The sequence below is a fragment of the Mus caroli genome, unplaced genomic scaffold (genome assembly GCF_978045245.1).
Source record: "Mus caroli unplaced genomic scaffold, Mus_caroli_1 scaffold_13, whole genome shotgun sequence".
In the NCBI taxonomy this organism is placed as follows: Eukaryota; Metazoa; Chordata; class Mammalia; order Rodentia; family Muridae; genus Mus; species Mus caroli.
This window is the reverse complement of record NW_028227268.1, coordinates 59,165,944-59,188,510: the sequence shown is the minus strand read 5'-3', so window position 1 is coordinate 59,188,510 and position 22,567 is coordinate 59,165,944. Positions and strand designations below refer to the sequence as shown.

Here is a 22,567-nt window from a genome sequence, read left to right as displayed (position 1 = left end):
GAACCAACGGGACTCTGATCTACTCTTGCTCCAGTCAATGGGGAAACCATCTCCCACGTATGATCTTCCCAGCATCCCTCTTGCCCGGGACCTCCTTTTTTAAGGTTATCTAGAAACTTCTTGCAGTTTCTTGCTTCAAGGGAGGCTGCAGCTCTCTCTTCTCTTAGAGACTACATCACAAGAGAATCAGGGAAGTCCCAGATGCTCTGATGTCAGGATCTTTTGGATCTTTTGGATGAATTATGGATGGCTTCTATACAGCAAAGGAAGAAGCTGGCAGTCGTGGAGGTGAGGAAAGGAAATATTTTAAAGGGAAAAAAGCAGGTTTCAGGGAACAGACTCAATTCCTTGCCAGTCACCTTTCTCAAAAAATCCCTAACTCACGGAGGCCCTACACAGCCACTTTTAGATCACAAAATATAGACTATTGGATAGGAATGAGAGCATCCCATATCCTCAGCTGGGGGTTAGCAATGAATCTGTAGACAAGACTACAGTTGACTTTGTGCTGTTATGTATGTTACCATGTTTTGCACATAAGGATAATAAGTGAGAGTTAAAGACATGCCAGGGCTGGGAACTGCAGGTAGGACTATGTTCATTTCCCTGGAAGATGACTTGGGGACCAGGGCTGCTGCTGAATAGCCAGTAAGTAACCAAGATGTGCTCAGTTGCAAGGGATAGGATATAATAATGATCAGTTACAGATTATCCACAAAACACTGGATGCACTCCTGGAAGCCTGACTCTGCTAGGTAAGGAAAAACAAAATCTCTTTGGAGAACCCTGGAGTGCATAGCTCTGCTTCGGTGCAGTTCCAGACGCACATCATACAGATGGCCTCAGCAACCATAAGCTCTGAGCACTATTCGAAGGCTGCCAGTCAATAGTGAAGGAGCTCTCTATAAGGGAGGCTCAGAGTTATAATGGGTGACTTTATGGTCCACTGCCCTCTCCCTTTTTGATAAAAATCACGTAACAGAGGAAAATGTGCTTTAGAAATTCCAACTTTCTATTTTCAGCATGATATAATGTCCATGTTCAAGCCCTGGGTTTCTTAAACTTTTGTCAAAGTAACCTTGTAATTTGACTGTGAACAGTCCCCAATGGGTTCATCATGTTTGAATATTTGGTCTCCAGCTGACAGCTCTCTCTTAGAAGGTTGAGGAATCTTTGTGAGCCTCTCTGGAGGAAATGGGTCACCAGAGGAGGGCTTTGGGTTAATAATCCAACCCAGTGCCTGTCTGCTTCTGACAGCAGGCACAGTGTAAGAGCTGTGTCTGTGCTCCTGACCCCACAGTCCCTCTATTGGGGGGTGGGAGACTGCATCCCTCCCTAAACCGTGGTTCAAACAAACCCTTACTCGCTCAAGTCGGTTTTCATCAGATATTTAATGGAAGCCATGAGAAAAGTTAATACACACATGGAAATCGTGTTCAAATATTAAAAAAAAAAATTCAGGAGGTCTGAGTAGAGGCCAAAAAATGAACACTTGTGACACATTTCCCAGTGGTGCTGATATCATCAGGAAACTTCACTTTGAGAACCACCAGAATCATGAAGATGCACTTTCAACACAGACTGAGAAAATATCTGAAATATTTGGGGTTAAAAGTACACATCAAATTGTGGCTGTTTATCAGATTTAGGGGAATCTATGTCTGCACGGTAGAATACGCTGGGAGCGAAACACGGATCTAAACAAGACTCTCACTTACGTTCCATAGCCAAAAGATAACTGTATCGAACCCATACCACTCTCCCACCGTAGTTGTTTTAAGGACGACCAGTCATGGGCACCATGGGATCATCTTCTTGGGGCTTCATGTTGGTGCTGAAAGGGTTTTGTTTTCTGAAGCATTTTGGATGTCGGGCTTTTAGATTAGAGATATAGCATCAGACTACCTGTTTAGAGTCTCATAGGGATTATACATGTTATTATACATGTAAAACAGTCTGGGGTCTGCTTGAACTTTAGGATTAAGGCCAGGTTATCTATTGCCCAAGGTCAAACCCTTCGGCTCTAACCTGCACTGTCAGGTTAATTAGTAGATGGACTGCCCACCCACCTTGCTGTGTCTCCATAGAAACTGATGGGCTGGGACGTTAGAATCACAATGTTGACACACAGGTCACCTCATGGCATATTGCTAGTGACCTGCTCTCCACAAACATGAATGCTGGCTAACCAACTTGCCTCATCTTTTCTCCTACCCTTCCCAAAACAGCTTTCTAATCTCCATCTCTGTGCCTCTACTCTCTCTCTGTGAGAGTCTGTGTTTTCCAGCATGGGAAAGCTGATGATTGGGGGAAGGGTGATCCTGTTTAATGCATGCCTAGGATCAACCCCAAATAACACTTGGTAGCAGGTGATGCTTTCAATAATCTGTTCTTCAAGTGAGACCCTGAATTTCATCAAGTGTCCATTTTGCCAATAGTGAGCCCAACCAAGACTAATGGGGCTTCTGCCACAGTCTATGCAGAAATTAATGTTATTTTTCATATGCTTTATTACACCCTCGGGGAGCAGACATTTGCTTGGTAGTGTCTGTCCATGCTGACTTCAAATCTATAGTTTTACTTCAGCACTCTCTATCTCTAGGGCCCATGTGGTAGAAGGAGAGAACTTCTCCAAGTTGGATTCCGAGCTGTACACACACACAAACACACACACAACCAAGCAAACATAACAGGGTTTATTAAGGCTTTTCTTTTATAACTACACTTGAGTATCACATCTGGGGAAGCTGTAACTTTGAAGGCCGTCAATTCTATGTCTTGATCAAAGACAGAAGGAGAAACTAAGCAATTCTAATGTTGCCAAGGGGTCATTTCTGGGTTTATTATTTAGGTTTTGTGAAGGAAGAAAAACTGGTTTCACTGTGACTTTTATTCTTGGAGAAGCAAGGATGACTGGCCATGTTCTGGGAACTGCAGTTCTTCCCTACCCTAAAGCCATGTTGACAGTCTCCTCTCTCAATTCTTGGGTCAAAGTCCATTAGCTCCTAAGTTGGAGCCCCTGAATCTGTTATTTGCAGACAGTACTAATAACATCTGTGTGAACTGCCTACAGTTTTGGGGTTCTTTTTTTCTGAGAACAATCCACCTACAGGAAATCACCTTGCCAGACAGTTCTGGTTTGATTAGTCATTTTGCTTAAACAGCAATTGCGTGTAAGATGGATCCTTGCTGAGCCAGCACAGCGCCTGGGATACACATTTGTGTTTGCATGCTACTGACAGAAGGCTCTCCTCACACGAAGGCTACCCTGAAGCAATGTTGGTGCAACATGCAAACTTCTGGATCTGGGAAAATAAAACAGGTTTTTGTTTTAAAAACGTAAGTACAATAAGAATCGGTTGGGTTTTTTTGTTTTAAATGTAAATCCTATAATCATGCAGATGCTATGCTGTGTCAGGAAGAAATCTATGGTGGTTTTGGAAAAACTGGAGATCTGCATCGTCTTGTCCAGTCTGCCTTTTCCTCACAGATAAAGGTCCCACTTTACCATGAGCACACGCAGCAGGTATGCAAAGGAAACAGCGCTATTTCACCGCCCATGCCACATGCCCTCCCCACACTGTCACAGTATCTGTGGCTGCCCACTCCTATCCACCTTGGCTCTGAAAGCCCTTGCACACAGTGGCCGCAGTAGCTGGTAGGATCCTGAGTATTTGGGTAATACGTGGTGGGTGGTAGAAGCTCTCTCCAGAGCACAGGGCTCCTACACTCTGGCTTTCCCAGACATTTACCAGAAAAATCTATCCACAATACTTATGGATCAATTGGCTTCTGTTACTTCACTTTTAAAAAATATGAACAATCAGTTCTGGCAAGATGGCTCAGTGGGTAAGGGTGCTTGCTACCAATTCTGATGACTTGCGTTCAACCCTGAGACTACATGATAGGAATCAGATATTGCAGGCACACACACACACACACAGCACACACATGTGCACACACACACCCTAAACAGAGTTATTTTAATGTAATAACAAATTAGGCTGAAAAATCAGCAGAGCCTGTAATTCCAGCACTCAGGAGACTGACACAGGAACGCTGTTAGTTTGAAGCCAGCCTAGGCTACAGTGTAAGACTGTCTCAAAAACACAAACAACAAAGAAGTTCCCCCTCCCCAAAAAAAATCTACCTGCCTTTGACAGTGTGTAAACATGCCCACACCTGACAAGTTATTGAAAAATATCAATAGATATTTCAAAATATAAAAATATCAATATTAAATTTTCCAATCGATGTACACAGCAAAATAGGAACATACTCACATGTTGGTAAAATATATTTTATTTGTTCATACAAAGAAAAAGTATGAATTACCAGAATTTCATTTTCCTAGAAACATCTTTCTCTGTGTAAAATTAATTTGTGTTATACATAGGACAAAATACTTGATTTAATTCTTTTTTTTGTACATATTGGCTATTCTAACATCCACGTTATAGAAGACATACTGCGAGAATTTGCACAGCACTTTTGATTACTGGGCTGAATGAAACTCAAGTCATAAATTAATGTTATAAAAATGAAATAAAAAACTAACCACACCTTCAAAATTCATTAACCATTTATATGGAAAACTGAAAAGAGAACTGACCCCCGGCGCCCACATCAACACCTCTGATTCTCACTGACTTGTTGGAGCCTCCATTTCCCGTTCTTAGGAGAGCAGTCAGGCATGATCTACACCTGGGTTTCTCCCAAAGACTGAAGTGCATCTGTCACTGGGAAGGACTCCCAAAGAGCCCACCCCCCATCTCTCCACCACTCAATGAAGACTTTATTCCATAGTCACTCTGCCTGAAGTTACCTTTGTAAATGCTAGAGTAAACGAACACAGACCTACATGCAAACATCCCCAGAGAGAAGGCTTTCCATGGATAGGAATTTAAAAAACAAACAAACACGGGGGGTGGGGGTGTACTTTTTTGTTTTCAAACAAGGAAAGAAATGAAACTTTTCAGAAATAAAGTACACCAGGAATATGCCATAGCTTTTCTATAAACTGGGGGAAAAAATACCAAACACGTAGCAGGACAAACTGCCAGGACATGAACTGGTGTCTGTCTCCTAGCAGGACAAACTGCCAGGACAGGAACTGGTGTCTGTCTCCTAGCAGCCTAGCAGCTCAGAAGTGACACTCAGTGGGCTTGCAGATGGCCAGTGCAGGAAGAGACAGACCTAAGGCTTAATTCTCCATGTTCCCTAACTCCTCCGAGAAGAGGCCCTGTGTTTAACGACTATCACATGATGATGGAGCGGCATCTTGGGCAGATGCAGCATCCGATCATCCAGGGACTACAAGCAGTGGGGCCTGACCAAAGAGGTGCACATGTTGTTTGATTTATTTGACTAACACTGAAAATCTCACCCTGCTCCATCACCACTAATTATCGACATCTGCTCAGATCCAAGGATTTGACCCAGAACAGACTCCTAACTCACTTCAGTGCTCATGACTAAATGACTTCCTTCTACCTCAGTATGTCTTGTTTTTGTTATATTCTCAAGCAAAATAATAATAATAATTAAAAAAATAAACAACTTAATTAAAAAAAAAATTAAAGGTGTCCAGCTTGGGAAGAGAGCAGGAGGGCTCACACATCTCTCCCCTCCCTCCCCCCACTTGGCTATGTACCATTCTCTGAACTCTTTTTGCTTTTTCTACTTCATGAGTCACATCAGACTCCGGGAGCAGCCAGCAAGCCTTGGTTGAAGGCCTTTGACAACTGCCTCTGGCTGTGAGCAAGATTCTGCTGTATGTGAGGGGAGTGACCCTTGTTCTGATGGCAAGCAGCCTTCTGCACAGTAGGAGCACAGGCGGGTGAGCACCTTGCGTGCAGGGGTCTCCACACAGCTGCCAGCCAGGGAATTCTGCTGGCAGTGTGGGGTTAGCTTCAATGTGCACCATACTAAGTATGGACAGAAGAAAATGAGCAAACGACTGTGAAATGGGCTGGGGAATGTGGCTCAGTGTTTGCCTAGTATGCAATAGGCCCAGGATTCTACCCCCAGCTCTGCAGAAGCAAAAAGAAAAGAGGGAAGAAATAGGTGTAACATCTAAAGGATGAATATAGCCCAGGGACCATTTTGTGGCCCAGAATGAGCTAATTCAAGCTGGGCTATAACTTGTAGAAAACCACAAACTTGGTTATCAAAATATCCTTAGAGACACCTCTCTCACTAGTTTCTAAAGACAGTATATCTTCTCTTTCCATGTAACTTTGCTTATCCCGTCAAGTTAGCCCAAAAAGTATCAAAAAAAAAAAAAAATCCTCTGCAAAGTTCACAATGCAGTCATTTCAACCATCTACTCATTCTTGATGAAAGTCTAACTCAGACACCAATCCTTTTGGGGGTAGAAGCCTTCTGGTTTAAGAAACTGAAGATTAACTGAATCATGATGTCATCTAAGTACAGTTATCCAACTGCCACTAACTAGCCAAAGGACCCTCCAGTGTCCTCCCAACACAGAGGCACAGGGAGTACCATCTACATATTAGCAGCAAAGCTGGGGACTTCTCTGCTAAAACTCCACTACCTCAGAGGACGCTGCACAAGAGTCAGACTCGAGTACTGCGAGCAGCCAGCTTTCCCAGCCTAGGCCCAATAGGTCCATCCTTCAAAGCCTGCTGTGGACACTGCCTACAGACCATGTCATAATCTCTGGGATGGGCTAAGAACCCAGAGGCTTTTGTCTGTAATGCTGGGCACCCTCTTCCTCTGCTGGGCTGCTTGCCAGATCTCTCTACTGAGGCCATGAGCTTCCTGCCCAACACTAGGTTGGTCTACACAGAGCAACACCTCTATAAATGCTGCATGTCAAGAGGTACATCTGGCCCCTGTGGGCCTCAACATCCAGCATCCTAGGTTTGTGCCGCTGCCTATGTATGGAATCCTGGGAGAGTCTTTGGTGTGTCATAGCATGACTGTCTGACTGAAGAAAGGAGTGTGGCACCCTCTTATGCAAAGGAGATGTCACTTTTTTTTTTTTAAAGCAGCACCCAAGCCTCTGACTCATGGGACCTGGGAAAGGGATCAAGTGTTTGCACACACTTCCAGCTGAATAATGGACAGAGGGTAGAAGAGGAGGAGAGTCAGGCTCATAAGGACATCCCTGTAAGGGAGGCGGGAGAAATGCACCTTGGTGCTACGTCACTGAGGGTAACGAACTGCTTAAGTGAACTTCCACCTTCCGACTACAGCACACTGAGGCAGCTCAGTGCTTCCGGGAGGGTATCCAGACAAGAAAATACCACACCCAGCTGAGGCAGCCAAGACCCAAGGAGATAGCAGGTGGAAGACCCAAGGTGACTGAAGGCTGAATACCCGTAACAAAAATTCTCAAGTTGTGCTTTTCTTCTTCTTCTTAAATACAGTGGGGAGAGGGGGAAGAGAACGTGGAAGCACCATCGATTGTGAGGGACAGAACAAAACATCGGAGTTAAACACTTTGGAATGTTAACAGACCGTGATTCGAACTCTCTGCAGATTGTGGCTAGGCAGCTTAGTGAATTAATTGCTCGTGAATTAAAAATAAATTATTATAAAATAGATTTCTGTACATTTTACATACATATACTCTCTCTCAATAGATAAGCTGTGAGGGGAGACTCAGTCCCAGCCGAAGTCGCGGCCGGTCATCTGGTAGAACTTGCGGTTGAAGGGCCGGTAAAAGTCACGCAGCTGCCGCAGCACCTCGCGCGCGATGGTGGGGTGCGCGCGGCCCTTAGTCTTGCCCAGGCAGTGCGGCTTGCCGCTGCCCTCCGCCTTCTTGAGGCACGGGAAGCCCTTGGTCTGGTTGAAGTAGAAGTGCTTGTCGGTGATGATGCGCTTGAGGCCCAGGAAATCCTGCACGCGGCGCAGCTCACCGGCCGGGTCGCTGACCAGCCGCTCCCCGCTCACGAAGAGCATCTGGCCGAGCGGGAAGTGGCGCAGCCAGGGCTCCAGGTGCTTGGCGTACAGGCCGATCTGGATGGCGCTCCAGGACGTGTCTATGAGGCCCGCGCTGCGGTTGCGGAACGTCAGGCTCTCGAAGCTGGGGATGTCCGGCCGCTTGGACAGCGTCTGCGTGTAGTCCGAGATGGCCCTGGTCACCGGGTCGCGCACCACCACGATGAGCTTTGTGTCCTTGGACATGGCCGAGATGCGCGCAGGTGCCTCCCGGGTCACAAAGTAGCTGGGCGTCTTCTCCATGGTGATCTGTCCCTCGAGGGTTCTGGGCATCAGGTCCCTGCCGAAGGCAAAGAAGCAATCTGGAGTTAGAAAGTGGCGCTTCTTTAGCTTCTGTGCTCAATATCACATATAACTCGGTTCCCTCTTATTAGTGAGGCCTTTTTTTTTTAACAAAAAAATGCAACAGGATTTTAGAGTTAGGGTGCATTAATACTCTGCACCCCACACCCTGACTTGAAGGCCAAATAGCTCCCAGCTGAATCTCCTTCCTCGTAGGCAGAAGAGCGCTGGTGTAGGCGTTATCTCTCCCTAAAACTCCCTAAGTGTCACATGGCCCCACACAGCCCTGACTGGGTCTTTGCTCAGAAATGGCACCGCGAACTCAGGTTCCCTGTCCTTCCCATGTCCACCAAGCCCAAATGGTCTCGGGCACCAGAAATGTGACTTGACAAAATGTTCAAAAAGCAACCGAGCAGTCATTACCTAAAAGCTACACAAAATGGGCACAAACAGAAACATACCAAGTGAAACTAAACTCTCAAACATTGTGTGTGTGCGGGAGCTTCCGAAAATATCTTAGATTCCATTAGGGCAAACTCATTTCAAGATATCTACCAGCTGATAAAATTTTACCAAAAACAGTCACTATAAGGCCATGGGGTTTGGTCTGGGTTTTTTGGTCATTGGTAAATGACAGTCATGTTGACTACATTAATCAGTGGTGTGGGGAGGCACCTTGACTACAAGATGTGAAAACAGAAGGCCGGTGGAGTAGAAGCCATTTGTAGGAGTTTGTGCTATTCCAGAGATTCTGTTCCGTGCCTGTGGGATGACTGCTGTGACCCTGTGGGTAAGTGGGGGCCTGTCAGTCCATGTGAGGCCACCCTCAGTAAACTGGATAAAGAAGCTCTAGGAAGCAGAAACAGTACCAGGCAAAGACCAGCAAAGGGAAACATGGGAGAAACAGAATCAGGAAACCTTGGGTGGGGTGGGGCTGCGGGTGGGGGTGGCAGACAAGAATGTGAATATGACATACAGACATGCCTCAGAGTTAAGGTTCTGCAACATCTCTGCGGTTGACAAACTGAAGGACATGGAGAGAGGATCTGAGTGACACATCCTACTACAATGAGGTGTCCAGATGTATGGATAGTTCTAAAAAGGCTCCATGAAGGCAGAAGCCATGTGTACACGCATGCACGTGCACGCACACGCATGCTGCTAACAGTGTTTCCCTGGCATCTCACAGTAGGAGTGGACTGGACTGGGAATCCCTCTCTACAGCTGTGTGACCAGAAGATGCGCTATTTAACATCTCTGAGCTTTGGCACCCGAATGTGCAAAAGCAGAATAATTCCATCTCTCTGCTGAGTTCCTGGAGAACTAAAGGAGTATTTCAGAGCCACAGTGCTTTAGCGTAACACTTGGAAGGATGTGGTTCTGGAGGTCTGGCCTAGTCAACTCCTCCTTCCTGGCCCTGTGGCTTGTTACCTTGATTTGGGGGCTAGGGGGGTACCTTCTCGTCATCTGGAGAAAGTAATAGCTACCTCATGGGGGTTTCACGAAAATCTAAACCGTCAGTGATCAATAGGCTTAGAGCAGGCATGACTGATGCGTGTCTGATAACATCACTCTGTCTTCGTTATTATCTCGGGTATATGATTCTTAACAGTTTCACTATATAAAAGAATTAAATATTAAAAGTTAAGCATTAAAGAAGTAGGTACTATCTGACTGATTTTTGCCAGAGCACAAAGCTGAAATAAAAAGAGAGACAGCTGTCACATCTTTTTGTTGTTGCTGTTGCTGTTTTGGTAAATATACCCTTCTCAGTAGAACATTCCACAGGTCTAATTTCGAGCCATCATGTTGCCTGAGGCGGTAATCAGAGCACATTTTTTAGAAGTGACAACATAACTTTATTACACAAGACAGAAAGTTTGGTTTCCTGGAGGGGGCAGCTCGTTCCAAGACAAGCCCACTGAGAGTGGCACACAAGCACACTTCGCCTGGCTTAGAGGAAGCTCCTCACAGGCCCGCTGGGTGCTAAAGCCAGATTAACCCACTTTGTTCACTTAGTATACGGTAGCAGCGGGGCCATCAGGCTAAGGTAATCAAGGATTAAGGAGTTCCAGCTCTCAGCTTACTTAGCATGTCTCTGGAAAACGGGTCAGCTCAGACACCGGCTGGGTTTCTTCTCTGTGCTGAGCTCTCTGCAACTGGGCAGCTTATAAGAAATTCAGACTCAAAATAAAAGCAATATGGCCATGTTAAGAGGCAATCCAGTCCCCCAACCCCAGGTGGCTACAGCCACTGGGAATGGGTGTAGAGAAGAGGATGTCTGTCTTCAGAGATTCACTTTGACTTAACATAGACTTTGAAGTCTATCTGCCAGGTGTAGCTCTCAAGACCAGTATGTATTATAGTGTGCGTAGCCCTGAATGGATGACCTGCCCATCTGTTTGACATTTTCCTCAGCTGAACACAGACAGCAAGGATGGTGTCTGCTCTGATAAGGTTTTAGGAAACTGGGAAGCTGATCTTGGTGCCTGGATCAGTACCTTACGGGCACCTGGAAAATGGTACCCAGCACCTTCTGCCAAGATCTTGGCAAGACAGAGCAAGAGTCTCTTCACCCAGAGCACTGGTCACTCAAACAGCTCTTTCCACAGAGGGCAATAGACACAAGGACCTGATCTCAGTGTGCCTGGCTCCACAGCCTTCTTTCAATCCCAGCATCCCTAAAGAGGGTCTGGCGGTAACTGAATAAAAATATCAAGTCATTTGTGAATCAGAAGCCACACATGACCAGTAAAAAGGAACGGTAGATATGTTACAAAGTCCCAAAGTCATAAGTACTTACTGTGCCCAAACACTTGCTACTTTGCTAGAGCATTATAGCTCTAGCATTGACTGGGGGAAACCCTGTCTCCAGACATACCAAATAGGACACTCCTCGAGCTACAGGACTTTGACAGCTGCTGAAATCACGGAGCCAGGGGACCTACTTCTGAGACCGTGAGACTCAATCCCTACTTCTGGAGACTGTGAGAATCTGAGGCTGCTGTCTCCACTGAGCTGGATGCAGGTAGTAGGTAGTCAGGGATGTGTCTCTGTCTTCTCCACCACTAAAAGCCTCCAGAACCCCCTCTGTAGACTTCAGACTTCAAATCTCTATCAGGCTCTGAGATCTGAAAGACCAGGCATTGATCTCCAACATACCCAGCAACAGGTAAGTGAAGGCTCAGAGGCCTGACTCAAATTTGGTCAAGCACTGAACCTTTGTCTCACCAAGCAAGGGAACAGCACCATCTAAGAATATACAGAACTCCTTGCATGGAACTTTCCAGGTGCTTGCAGATTAGTCCCTTCCTTCTACTTAGAGCTGTCCATTCCCGTCACCCCAATCCCATCAGCAGGTTCCAAAACCAAGTTTGGCTTTCCAGGCATTACACACACACACACACACACACACACACACTCCATAACTTTTCTGAGCTCAACAGTAGGGTCAGAGGAGAAAGGACAAGCTTGCAGGCAAGGGCAAGACCTTCCCTCTTGAGCAGGCTGCCTGCCCATCCCAGACATCTCAGAGGCGGCTGCGGCCCCAAGTTGGCCCCCACAAAAGCACATCCCATGGGGTAATTGAGCTGTTCATTACGAAAGCCAGTTTTTCAAATGGATAGTCACAGCTAATAATTATACTGTGCTTTGGAGGCTCACAAAGGAACTTTCACATGCATTATCTGATTTAATCCCTCGCCACAGGCCTTTGAGGTAGGTATGTAATCCCCAATTTACTGATGAAGAAGCTGAGTCGAAAGCAGAGAGGGTGATGCCCAGGTCACAGAGCTGAGACCTCTGGTGCATCCCTTCCCACCCATTGGGATGTCTCCTTTTCAGCGATCCCTGTGTCTGAGCAAGTCGAAGAGTGCACAGAGCTTAGCATGTCTTTCTTTAGACACCTGTGTGCTCACAGGTTAAATACCTCTAGCTCAGAGATTATGATCTTAATGGTAGATACTTAAGTCCCAATCAGATCACTGCTGATCATAATTGCTCAAATAGGAGTCAGATTTCGAAACAAAAAAAGCCTCTTTGGTTCACATATTCCCATTGTTACCTGCAATTTACGGTGCTTGGAAAATCACCAATGAGTCCAGACAGCCCCTGTCCTCCTGCACCACTGGCTCAGCCCCTCCTCTCCTCTTTGTCACCTAGGTGGGAAAATACACTCCGAGAGCACAAACACCTGGCACACATCGTGAATAAGTGCTTGGGAAGCTGAAGGCACAGGCTATCTCAGTTCAAGGCTAAGAAAAAGAGACACTACTCACTCATACATAGATCACAGATGCAAAGGTCCCTTAGGATGGCCTGAGAGACACTGTCTGGGAACCACAGAACAGAAACAGAAGTGACAGAGAGCAGAAAGGATTCGCTCATCTGGTGAAACCTGCAGAGTGAGGGAGGCATGTCACCATATCTTAGGGCCTAGAAATGCCCATGAACTTCCAGGAACACCGGATGCCTAAAAAGAGCTAGATCTCAAAAGCAGCACTCTGCAAGCCAGCTGGGCTTAGAGGGTCATGGAGGCCTTTGACCTTGTGGGAATATTTACAAGAAAGTCATGTGTATCTCACTGCTGGCCAAGTTTACCTCTGGGTGCACATTAGAACCATGGAGGGTGGTTTAACAAGGACTAAATGTCTGGGCTCCACCCAGACAGACTGAATGAACCAGGCCCTGCCTGGGCATGGCTCCAGCACAGGACTCTTTAATGATTCTCCTGTGCAGACAGGATGGGGCATCCTTGGCCTTGGACTCTATCTTGCACGTTGGGTTATTCCCCTCCCCCATTGGCATTTGCACCTAAACAGAGGTGCTGCGTGGATTTTAGAGCTACTATGAAGGTTAAGAGGGAGGCACACACCCAGGACCTACAGCCTGAGGCCTGCTTCAGCTCCATAGTGAATTCCAGGCCTATCTGGGTTTATCATATGATCCTGTCGTCAAAAAAAAATATGTGGGGAGAGGAGGCTGGGGAGACGGACAATTCAGTAGTCCAGAGTGTGCGATGTCCTGGAGAGGACTGAGTTTGAGTCCCACCGCCTGCACCAGGAGGCAGCTCTCAACTGCCTGTAATTCCAGCTTTAAGAGATCCAATGCATTCTTCTAGCCTCTGTGGACACACACATATAAAGTGAAATAAATCTTGTTTTCTAAGTGTGCATAGGACACAATATTGTGAGCAGAAATACAAGTCATTTGGTGAGTCTAAGACTATTTGAGTCCAAGTCCTAGAGGTCAGGAGAACGGAGGGCAGGCCACACTCTCTCAGCTCCCATTGTAACTCACAAGAATGAGATTGTGCTCCTGGTGGTCAGACAAGGTCTCAGACAAGAACAGACAAATACAGTGCGGCTTACTGCAAACAGAAGTGAAGGGTGTTCTGTCTTCAACAGTGCTCTCTCCTCTCTCCCTCTCCCTCTCTCCGACACACAGATCTGACTATGAGTAAATTATAATGAGGCAAACTAAAACTGCAGCCAACGAAGTACATCCTTATTCGTGGGACCAAGAGAAACCAACGGGTATGTCTCTTTCCATTGCCCAGAGTCGGCTCACACAGTGCCAAACTGAAGAAAGAACAAACTCTCCATTGCAGCGCTTCTTGCTTTGCTCAGAGCTGGTGGCTTGAACCCTGTATTTTTTTTTAAGTTCCACAGTATTCAAATGAATGCAGGAATTAGCTACCAGAGCTGGGCATCGTGGCACATGCCTAGAATCCCAGTACTTGGGTAGCAGAGGCAGGAAAACTGTTTCCAGTAGGAGGCCAGTACAGCAGCCCACCAAAAAGGAGAGAGAGATGAGGGAGGAAAGGCTGTTGAGCTGGTTCCACTGTCCCTCTGTTGGTGGTGATGTTAGATGTTAGACCCTGAGCCCAGGATCTTGCCTATGCTAGGTTAAGTTCTCATCACTGACCTGTACTCTAAATCCTCTTTTTATTTTGATACAGACACAAGTCTTCCAGTCTTGTCTTGAACTCGTGATCCTCCTGCCTCAGCTTCCAAAGCCACTGCATTTACAGGCCTGCATGGCCAGACTTGGGTCTTCCTCTCTATTATCCAGGCAGGAAGAGAAAGGTAATGACCAGCCTGGGGTCAGGGTATCAACTCCTCCGTGCCTTTGTCTGAAGTCTGGAGAACTCAGTATAAAAGTGGAGTCTATCACTGCTGCCACGTTTCCCGGGGAAGAGGTTCCCAGTTCACTAGCAACATCCCCAGCCCTAGTAGAACTCCTAAGCTCTGTTGGGAGTAGGTGGTTAAAAACCGAAGCCGGGGGGAATAAAAAATGAGGAATGGACCAGAGGAGTTCCACACAGCCTCTGATTTCCCTGGTTCCAAACACTGCCCTGCTTTTCTTTCTTTGTTCTCATCCCACCCCCTTTAGCAACACCCAGAGTCTGACCATCCAGCAACTGAATTTACTATTTGAATGGGATAACAATGCGGCGAAAAGGAAGATTATTAAAATGGGTGTGCAACCCCCTCGCTGTAGCTCAACACAGCAACAGTCACACAAAACAGCTGATGTGCGGCATTAATGAAATTCAGAGAGAGACAAGGCTGGTGTGGGGAGGTCTGGTCTTCAGTCTGCAGTCTACAGAGAGGAGCTGAGCAATCAGGGGCTATGAAGCCCTCTTCCACTTCCATAGATGATCACTTTCTACCAAGTCATGGAAATACTCCATGTTTTCTGAATGCCAAAGGGAATTTTTTCTTCTTTTAAAAGTTTTACACTTTAAACTTACATTCATGCCCAGGACTAAGCACAGCGGCAGGTGCACAGTTGAAACGCCACCATTACAATCAGGACAGAGCAGCCCTGACGCACCCAAGCTCCCTCTGTTGCCCTTGGCCACCAAGGCTTGGCACCTCCCCTAATACAGGGCCAAAGGCTGACAAGTCCTTGTTTTGATGCCATTCCAGGGAAAATACGGGTAAAATGAGAAAACAGTCACTCAATACTTAGAGATTTCGTTAAATAGGTATCGTTTCGGAAGCATTGAAATTAAGTTGTGATGTGAGTCTCTTCACTTCCAATCGGCATGACCCCTTGGCTATATTCCCAAATTCTCAGGCCTTAGATTTCACATCTGTTAAATTAGCCTGCAGAAGAAGCTAAATGGTTCTGCCCCTTTGGTTCCACAATACTGACCAAAAACTCAAGGCCCAGGCCAGGAAACTGTGATGACCCACCAGCTGTAGCATTTCCCAGAAGCCTCTGACAATTCAGTCACGGGACAGAAGAACCAAGGTTTCTAGGAAGATTGTGGCCCAAAGGAAAAAAAAAACAGCTCCTTGGAATCTGTACAGTCACGGGCAGGTCTCAGCAATGAGGAAGCTGCCATCCAATGGGGGAAAGTAAACCAAGTGTCTTTTTTTTTTTTTTTTTAAATAGCATTTGGTAAACTCATAAACACTAGTAGTGGAGTTGAAACTGTACTGCGATCTAGGGAGGGAGGGATGAGTAGGTGGGGTGTGTCCCAGGGCAGGAAGCCCTCCTAGGACACTAACAGTGGGGTATGGGAAATCCTAGCCAGCTTTCCATTGCTGTGACAATTACCTGAGAGAAACCACTTCCAGGGAAGAAAGGGTCGCTTGGCTCATTATCCCAGAGGTTTTGTATCATGGTCCCTGGGCCCTTATTGTCTTTAGGCTTGTAGCAGGTCAGTGACAAAAGCAGGCACAGCCCCTGTAACTTAACTTCCCTTTACTGGGGTAAGCTACCGAAAGCCCTAACAGCTGCCAACCGAGCAGGAGTGTTTGGGCAGCAGCAGGCAACTGGAGCTCCAGGCAGACACAGTGCACCAAGGCAGTCGAGTCTTCATCACAGGCTGTGCAGGCATGCGCAGTAGCAGGCATGCGCGCTAAAACCCACTGAAAGCCTGCCTGGCAACCCCAAATTCTCTGCTGTGTTTGCACCTGGTGATGCGGTAAGTCACAGTGAGTCAGGAGTGAGCGAACAGCAGTTCCTCCCTTGTCCCCTTCTGTAGGAAGACAGTTCGCAGCCGCAGCTGGGGCTGGGAAAAGAAGCGGAGCTGGGAGTTAGCCTGTGTGCGCTGGGACTGCAGGCTGGGAGAGCGAAAAGTTTAAGCGGAACCGAGATCGCTTCTCCTTTATGGCACACTCCTCCTTCTTCCCAGGGGACTCCATTTGGTAGAGGAGGACGGTGCTATCAGTTGTCAGTGTGGGCCTTCATCTGGGCCTTCTCACTTCCTCAGAGGTCTGGAGCCCACCAACACTGAGCCCCTTCAAAGGGCCACATCTCCATAAGTAACTGTCTCCCTTTGGGGAGATGTTTGCATATCAAAGCACTCCTTTGGGAGAGTTTAAACTAATTTCAAATGAAACTGTAAATAGTCTAGATTTCAGGTCTGGCGGAAGTGATGTCACGATTCTTAAAGAGTTCATGGGTCCTTTCGGTCCTTTCTCTTTTCATTCTTTCTTTCTTTCTTTTTCTTTTTTAAGGTAATGGGTTGGAAAGAAGAGACATGACAAAGGCTGCCTCCCCCCATCCTGGCCCCAACCGCTGCCCAAGGATTTGGCCTCCATTGTCCTGGAGTTTCAATGCTGCTCTGAAAATAAAAGCTTTTCAATGCTGGGGGGTGGGGAGCGAATGAGCATCTCACTGCCCAGGCAGCTGGAGCCCCCTCTCCTCCAGGCCTTTGCCTGGGTCTTAGGCCCTGCTCACAAAGGGGGTGGTTCCTGTTCCGGGAAGGGGCTGGGCCTTGGAGGGGGAGTGAAAAGCTAATGGGCTTTTGTGTTCCAGCTCCAAGCTCCCTGCTTCAGCTTACTGCGCCTCACCAAGGCCTGAGAAGGACAAATCTTGCGAAATTTGAGGGATCTGTGCCCCCGTTTCCTGGAAAAGAAAAGAGACCTTAAAATCATTAGAAAGGCAGAAGTTTTTCTGGCAGGCAGTCTTTGTAGAAAGCAGAAGCAAAAGCAAAAAAAAGAGGCCCAGACAGTGGAGAAGGCAGCTGGAGTTCCAGAAAAAAACTGAATGATCCAGAATCCTACTTGTAGAGTCCCACCACACGATGATTGGTCCCAAGAGTCAGGAGTGCAGATCCAGCCCTGTGCCTTCACCTTCATACTGGATCCAGGCTTAGGCAGTTTCCTGTGGTGTGTGTGTGTGTGTGTGTGTGTGTGTGTGTGTGTGTGTGTGCGTGTGTGCGCGCGAGCGCAGACTCACTCAAGAGCCAATGGAAAATGCTGAGTAAGACCCCACCCCATCTGTCTCCAAAAATTCAGGGAGGGTTAGAAAGCCATTCTCTACACAGTGGCCCACGAGCCTAAGAAAGCCTGGACTTCTGTTCCCATCCTGCCTTGCATCAGACTGGGACCTTGAACCAACCATACCAAGCCTTGGACTCAGTTTTTCCAATGAATACAAATAACTACATTTGAACCAGTGAAACCACTCAGAAGGTGAAAGCATTTGCCCCCAAACTCCATGACCTGAGTTTGGTTCCCAGAGCGGAAGGTAGAAGGAGAGAACTAAGTCCCAGATGTTGTCTTCACAACAACACAAGCAGGAGCATGCGGGCACCTACACATAAGCAACAACAACAACAACAACACACTAACTTTTTAGTAGAATTAACAGATCAGCTTGCAGGTTGTGTAAAGCAACCCTTACAATTACCTTCCCCTGTAGCCAGCATTAAGTTGGCAAGAGCCCGTGAAGGATAAGCAGGAACCATCTGCACTTGATGGTGAACACTTACAAGATGCTCCTCGGGGGCGTAGCACAGACCTCAGGATACATAATCTGGGAGAGTCCAGTGTCAAATATGCCTTAACCTAGGCACCTGACTATAAGCTGTTTAGTTTGAAAGAAAAGTGGTCCAGGTCTGGCTGGCTATTTTTTTTTTCACTTCTGTGAAACAGAAATGTTTGTCCTTCCATTTACTTAACTTCCTTCCTTCCTTTCTTCCTTCCTTCCTTCCTTTCTCCTTTCCCTCCTCCTCTTCCCCCTCCTCCTGTTCCTCCTCCTCTTCTTCCTCTTCCTCCTTCTCCTCCTCCAACATAGTTTGAAAGTAAATGAGCTTTGAAAGCAACAGAAGTCTTTCAAGGATGGGAGAGGTTGGTCTGTCTGCTCTCATTCCTTCTGCTGATTCCTAGCTCCGGGGTGAGGGATGAACAGCTGGAAGGAAACAGACACTGCACAGGTTCGATTCTCAAGTTCAACATCTTGTTTAAGAGTCCTGATTCCCTGCATCCCCTCTCACTGCATACACTCTCTTCTCAGGCCCACCAAGGGCACAAAGATAACTGAGACAGGACCCAGGATGAGGCAGCAGACAAGAGTATGGAGACAGAGGTCCACCAGAGGCTGATGAAAAGTCATGATCCAAGCCATCAGTGCGCTGCCTCCCCCCCCCCCCCCGCCCCAGCCCTTGCTGTCCCCCACCCCCACCCCGGGAATTAAATAGGAGAGAATGGATAATCCAGCACCCTGCCCCGCCCTCCTCTACTCAGCCAGCAACCCTCCCTCACCAGCCCCTTTCTGTTTATCCACTGACACTCTCCAAGGAAGGCAGGTTCAAGGATGAGGAGGATGCAGTCCGATCCTCTTGTCACAGATTTTAAAGGACCCACGAATATTTTTAAAAACTAAAGAAGTACTTCTAACACAGCAACTCAGGAGCTGTGAACTTGGAAGCACTGCTGACAAGGACCAAGGACCAGCTGCTGCCCCTCATTTTGCCCAACTTCTCTCAGTGTGTTTCCTGGATGGCTTAAAGCTGACGGGGGAGGGGGTGGTAACCCTTAGGCTAACAGCAGTTGGAAACCCCAGCACAGCTCCCCCTGAGGGGAGGGGAGGAAAGACCACTTTTGCTATTGATTAGAAGCTTCCAGAGTCAGCCTTCAGCAGGAGAAAATGGCTCCCCATACTGTCTAGGCTCACTTTTTCATAGTTATAGTCAGCCACGAATAAGCCACAGATCTCTACAGACTCCATTTGGCCTGGTATATTTCACATTGGAGGACAGGAAAAGGGGGAAAACTTTGGTGGCCGAAGCAATTGGTAAATATCGCACAGGATCTGACTATGTCCCGTCGCGGTTACTATAGCCTATGGTGGTGTTGCCTGACTGGTGAATCCTCAGATCAAAATCTTCAGCATCCTTTGTGTTCTAAGAAAGCATCCTCACCCTTCCCACTCCAAGGGAACAAAAGTAGACACAACAAGGAAATCAAGTATGGTTACACAGTTACCAAGGGGACTAAGAATGACAAGAGATTAGCCATTTGCCTTGCACAAGTCTCACTGAAAACTAGCCCAGCAACTTCTTTTTATATCGGCAGCCTATATATCTGGTTTTTTTTTTTTTAATTTCTCTCTTATTGTATTAATCTGGGTGTTTTGCCTGCATATATGACTGAGTACCACTTTCCTGCCTTGGAAGAAAGGTATATTGGACCTTCCCGGGAATGGAATTACAGATATGTGCCAGCATGTGGGTAATGAGAACTGAACTCAGTCCTCTGGAACAATACCCCATGCTCCGAACTGCTGCATCATCTCTCCAGACCCAAACCTGTATGTCTGAGAGCAAAATATTTTACTACAGCTTACAAACTTTCATATTTTGCTTTGTACTTAATTGCACTGAGGATTTTAAAGATGTCAATCTTCTAAATAAGGATCAGTAAGGAAGTCAGCAAAATACCAAGCCAGCACTCGAAAGCTGTCAAGGCGTCAAAAAGCAAGCAGCAAGCTATGCTTACTGCACAGAATGGAAGGTCACGGGGCAGACATGTAAAGAGAATTGAGGGCAACCTGGAAGGATAAATTATCACGGGGGCTCAGCCTCCAACTCTCAACGATGTCACGTTTATGTATCACCACTCCCATTACATTAAGTGACACAATTACATTAAGAGGCCATCGACATTAAGAAGGTCCCAGGCTTGAATGTCAATCAAAAGCAAAGAACAAGTGTGCTCTGAGATCAGAAGATCTAGGCCACTTGTGGGGCATGAGCGAGCAGCCCTTGAGTGTTGGCTGGTAATAAGCTACGGCCCCTGGTTCAAACCCATAAAACACAATGGTTAGTGACAGTGAGGAAGATGGCTCTGGTGAGCAGTCACAGGATGCTCTGTCTCAGTTGTTCTTAACATGAGGTTGCATGTCCAGGCATCCATCAGGCAATGGCAGGCTGAGATAGTCAAGACGTCTGACAGGACCAGCAGCAAGAGAAAAAGCAGGCTACCATTTAAGCACTGTGTCCTCCATGGGAGATGAGTTAGTAAGATGACTTCTGGAAGCCTCTAACACTCATGTGACCTCCCAATGGATTGAGCCCAAAAGGGTGAAACTAAGTTCCCGGTAAAAAGCCACGCTTATGTTGGAGATTGGAGACTGGCTGACTTGAACCTTGGTGTGTGAGAAGTTGAACTGTCACAGATTAAAAGCTGAAACAATCTTGGGCTATCTTTACTCTAATAGCCATTTACCTCTCACCTCTATACTCAAACTGACATTCTCCTGACTATCAGTTAAAACCTATAGAATGTATTAGTGTAGCACACCCCCAGATGCTATCAATCTATCAGATCGATAGCAGACTCCTCCTACAGCTGCCTTTGTGCTGATGTCCCCATGAGTGAATCTGGAAACATATTGATCTGTGACAGTGTTTGTTCTATGACTATAAAAGCATATGTAACCATTTTGATGGTAATCTATGCCAATTGAGGCAACCTGAATTTCTGTTGTTCATAACTCATATTTGTTTCTAAAAAGGAACAGCTTCTCTTTCTCTCCCTCCCTCCCTCTCTCCCTCCCCCCCTCTCTCCCTTTCACCCACCTCTCTCTCCCCTGCTCCCTCTCTTTTGCATCCCTCCCACTCTCAATGACAGGATCCTGTTTTGTAGCCCATGCTGGCTCAGAACTTCCTCCTGCTTTAGCCATCCAGGAGCTGAGTTCACCTGAGAACATTACCCTACCCCCAGCAGGCTCAGAAAACAAACTGTTTCTTACTTCCCGTCCATATTGGGAGGCAGGATGAGGATGCCCTTACCTACCCTGCCCATCCTTGATGACAGACATCTTCTTGAGTGACAAATCTCAAGACCTTGTAAGCCTTTCATGGTGCTTTAAGTATGATTTTCAAATGCTTCCTCCAAGTGAGTGATGAAGTTCCTTTGGTAGTTTTCTCTCCAACTGTTCAGCCTAACTAAGAGCTGTTTCTTCAAGGCATCCTGATGTTCCTTAATCCCCAGAGACCGTCCACCTCCAGGAACAACGTAATGAATCTGAATGCAACCCTTGCTGACTTTAGTAACCGCTCTCTTCCCAGCAAACAGGTGTGCCTCACCATAACCTTTATCGGTCCACTATGACCAGTCCTCAGGGGCTGGGCTGTGTCTTCTTTGCACACTGGCAAACGTAGATGACTGCTAGAGAAATGAAGAGTAAGCAAACGAGCGAGAGGCAGGTAGAACCTGCCTTTGGCCACAGATGGAATGAAAAGTCACACCATGCAGGAGATGAGTGCCATGAAGTGCTACCTCAGGAGGAGACACATGGAGAGGACTTCAAAAAGATTTGAGGTCTTAACCAATTATCAATTCCATGGGTCTGCCAAAGACTAGTTTTTAAATAAATCAATACAGAAGTCCAGAAATGTGTTTGGAATAATAAGAAAACATTAAGAGATGTCTCCACTGGAAAGCTATGCACTGTCAAGATTAGAGACTCGGTGACTTGGGAGTTCTGGAGATCATGAACGTGGAGATGCAGCGCAAGCTTTTCTGGTCCAAGGTCCACGGATCTTCCTTCTCGCCTCTCTATGTCAAGGTTCATCATCCATTTGTAAATTTATGTCAACATCCCCTTACAAGAAGGAAACTCACAAATTCTCTTGGCTTTTTTCCCTTAAAGCAGTAAGACTTGCCTGTTGCCTTCACTAACAATGTGAGATAAAAACCCTTAGCGTGATCTTGGTCTGTCCAACTGGGAAGGAGTGGCAGTCCTGCCTCTTTTCCTACCTCTTTTCTCACTCCTTCTTTCATCCTTCTTTCCCTTTTATTATCCTAGAACAATAAAGTTGGATGAACTTTGAGATTTAGTTGTGTGTGTGTGTGTGTGTGTGTGTGTGTGTGTGTCAGTGGCCAGACTCCCATCTCTACACCAGAACAGTCATCCCAGTCATCCTTTCTTTTGCCCAGACAGGCATCCATCATAGAGGGGGAAAATCATGGCCCTAGAGCTCCTGTCTGGGAAGAACAGAAACGAGGCTCATTAAATATTACAGCAAGCAAGAATGGTGTGCAGCCAAGCATGGTGGTGGTGGTGTGGG

The 22,567-nt window shown here is 46.7% G+C and overlaps 1 protein-coding gene across 1 annotated transcript in view; it reads right to left on the bottom strand.

The window, feature by feature from the left end:
- Window positions 1-4,284: 4,284 nt before the first annotated feature.
- Hs3st3b1 (heparan sulfate-glucosamine 3-sulfotransferase 3B1) overlaps window positions 4,285-22,567 on the bottom strand; it is a 35,070-nt gene continuing 16,787 nt past the window's right edge. Inside the window, exon 2 of the mRNA XM_021177328.3 lies at window positions 4,285-8,248. Within this exon, the coding sequence (XP_021032987.1) occupies window positions 7,630-8,248 (619 nt within the window). The 3' untranslated portion in view covers window positions 4,285-7,629. The remainder of the gene's footprint in view (window positions 8,249-22,567) is intronic.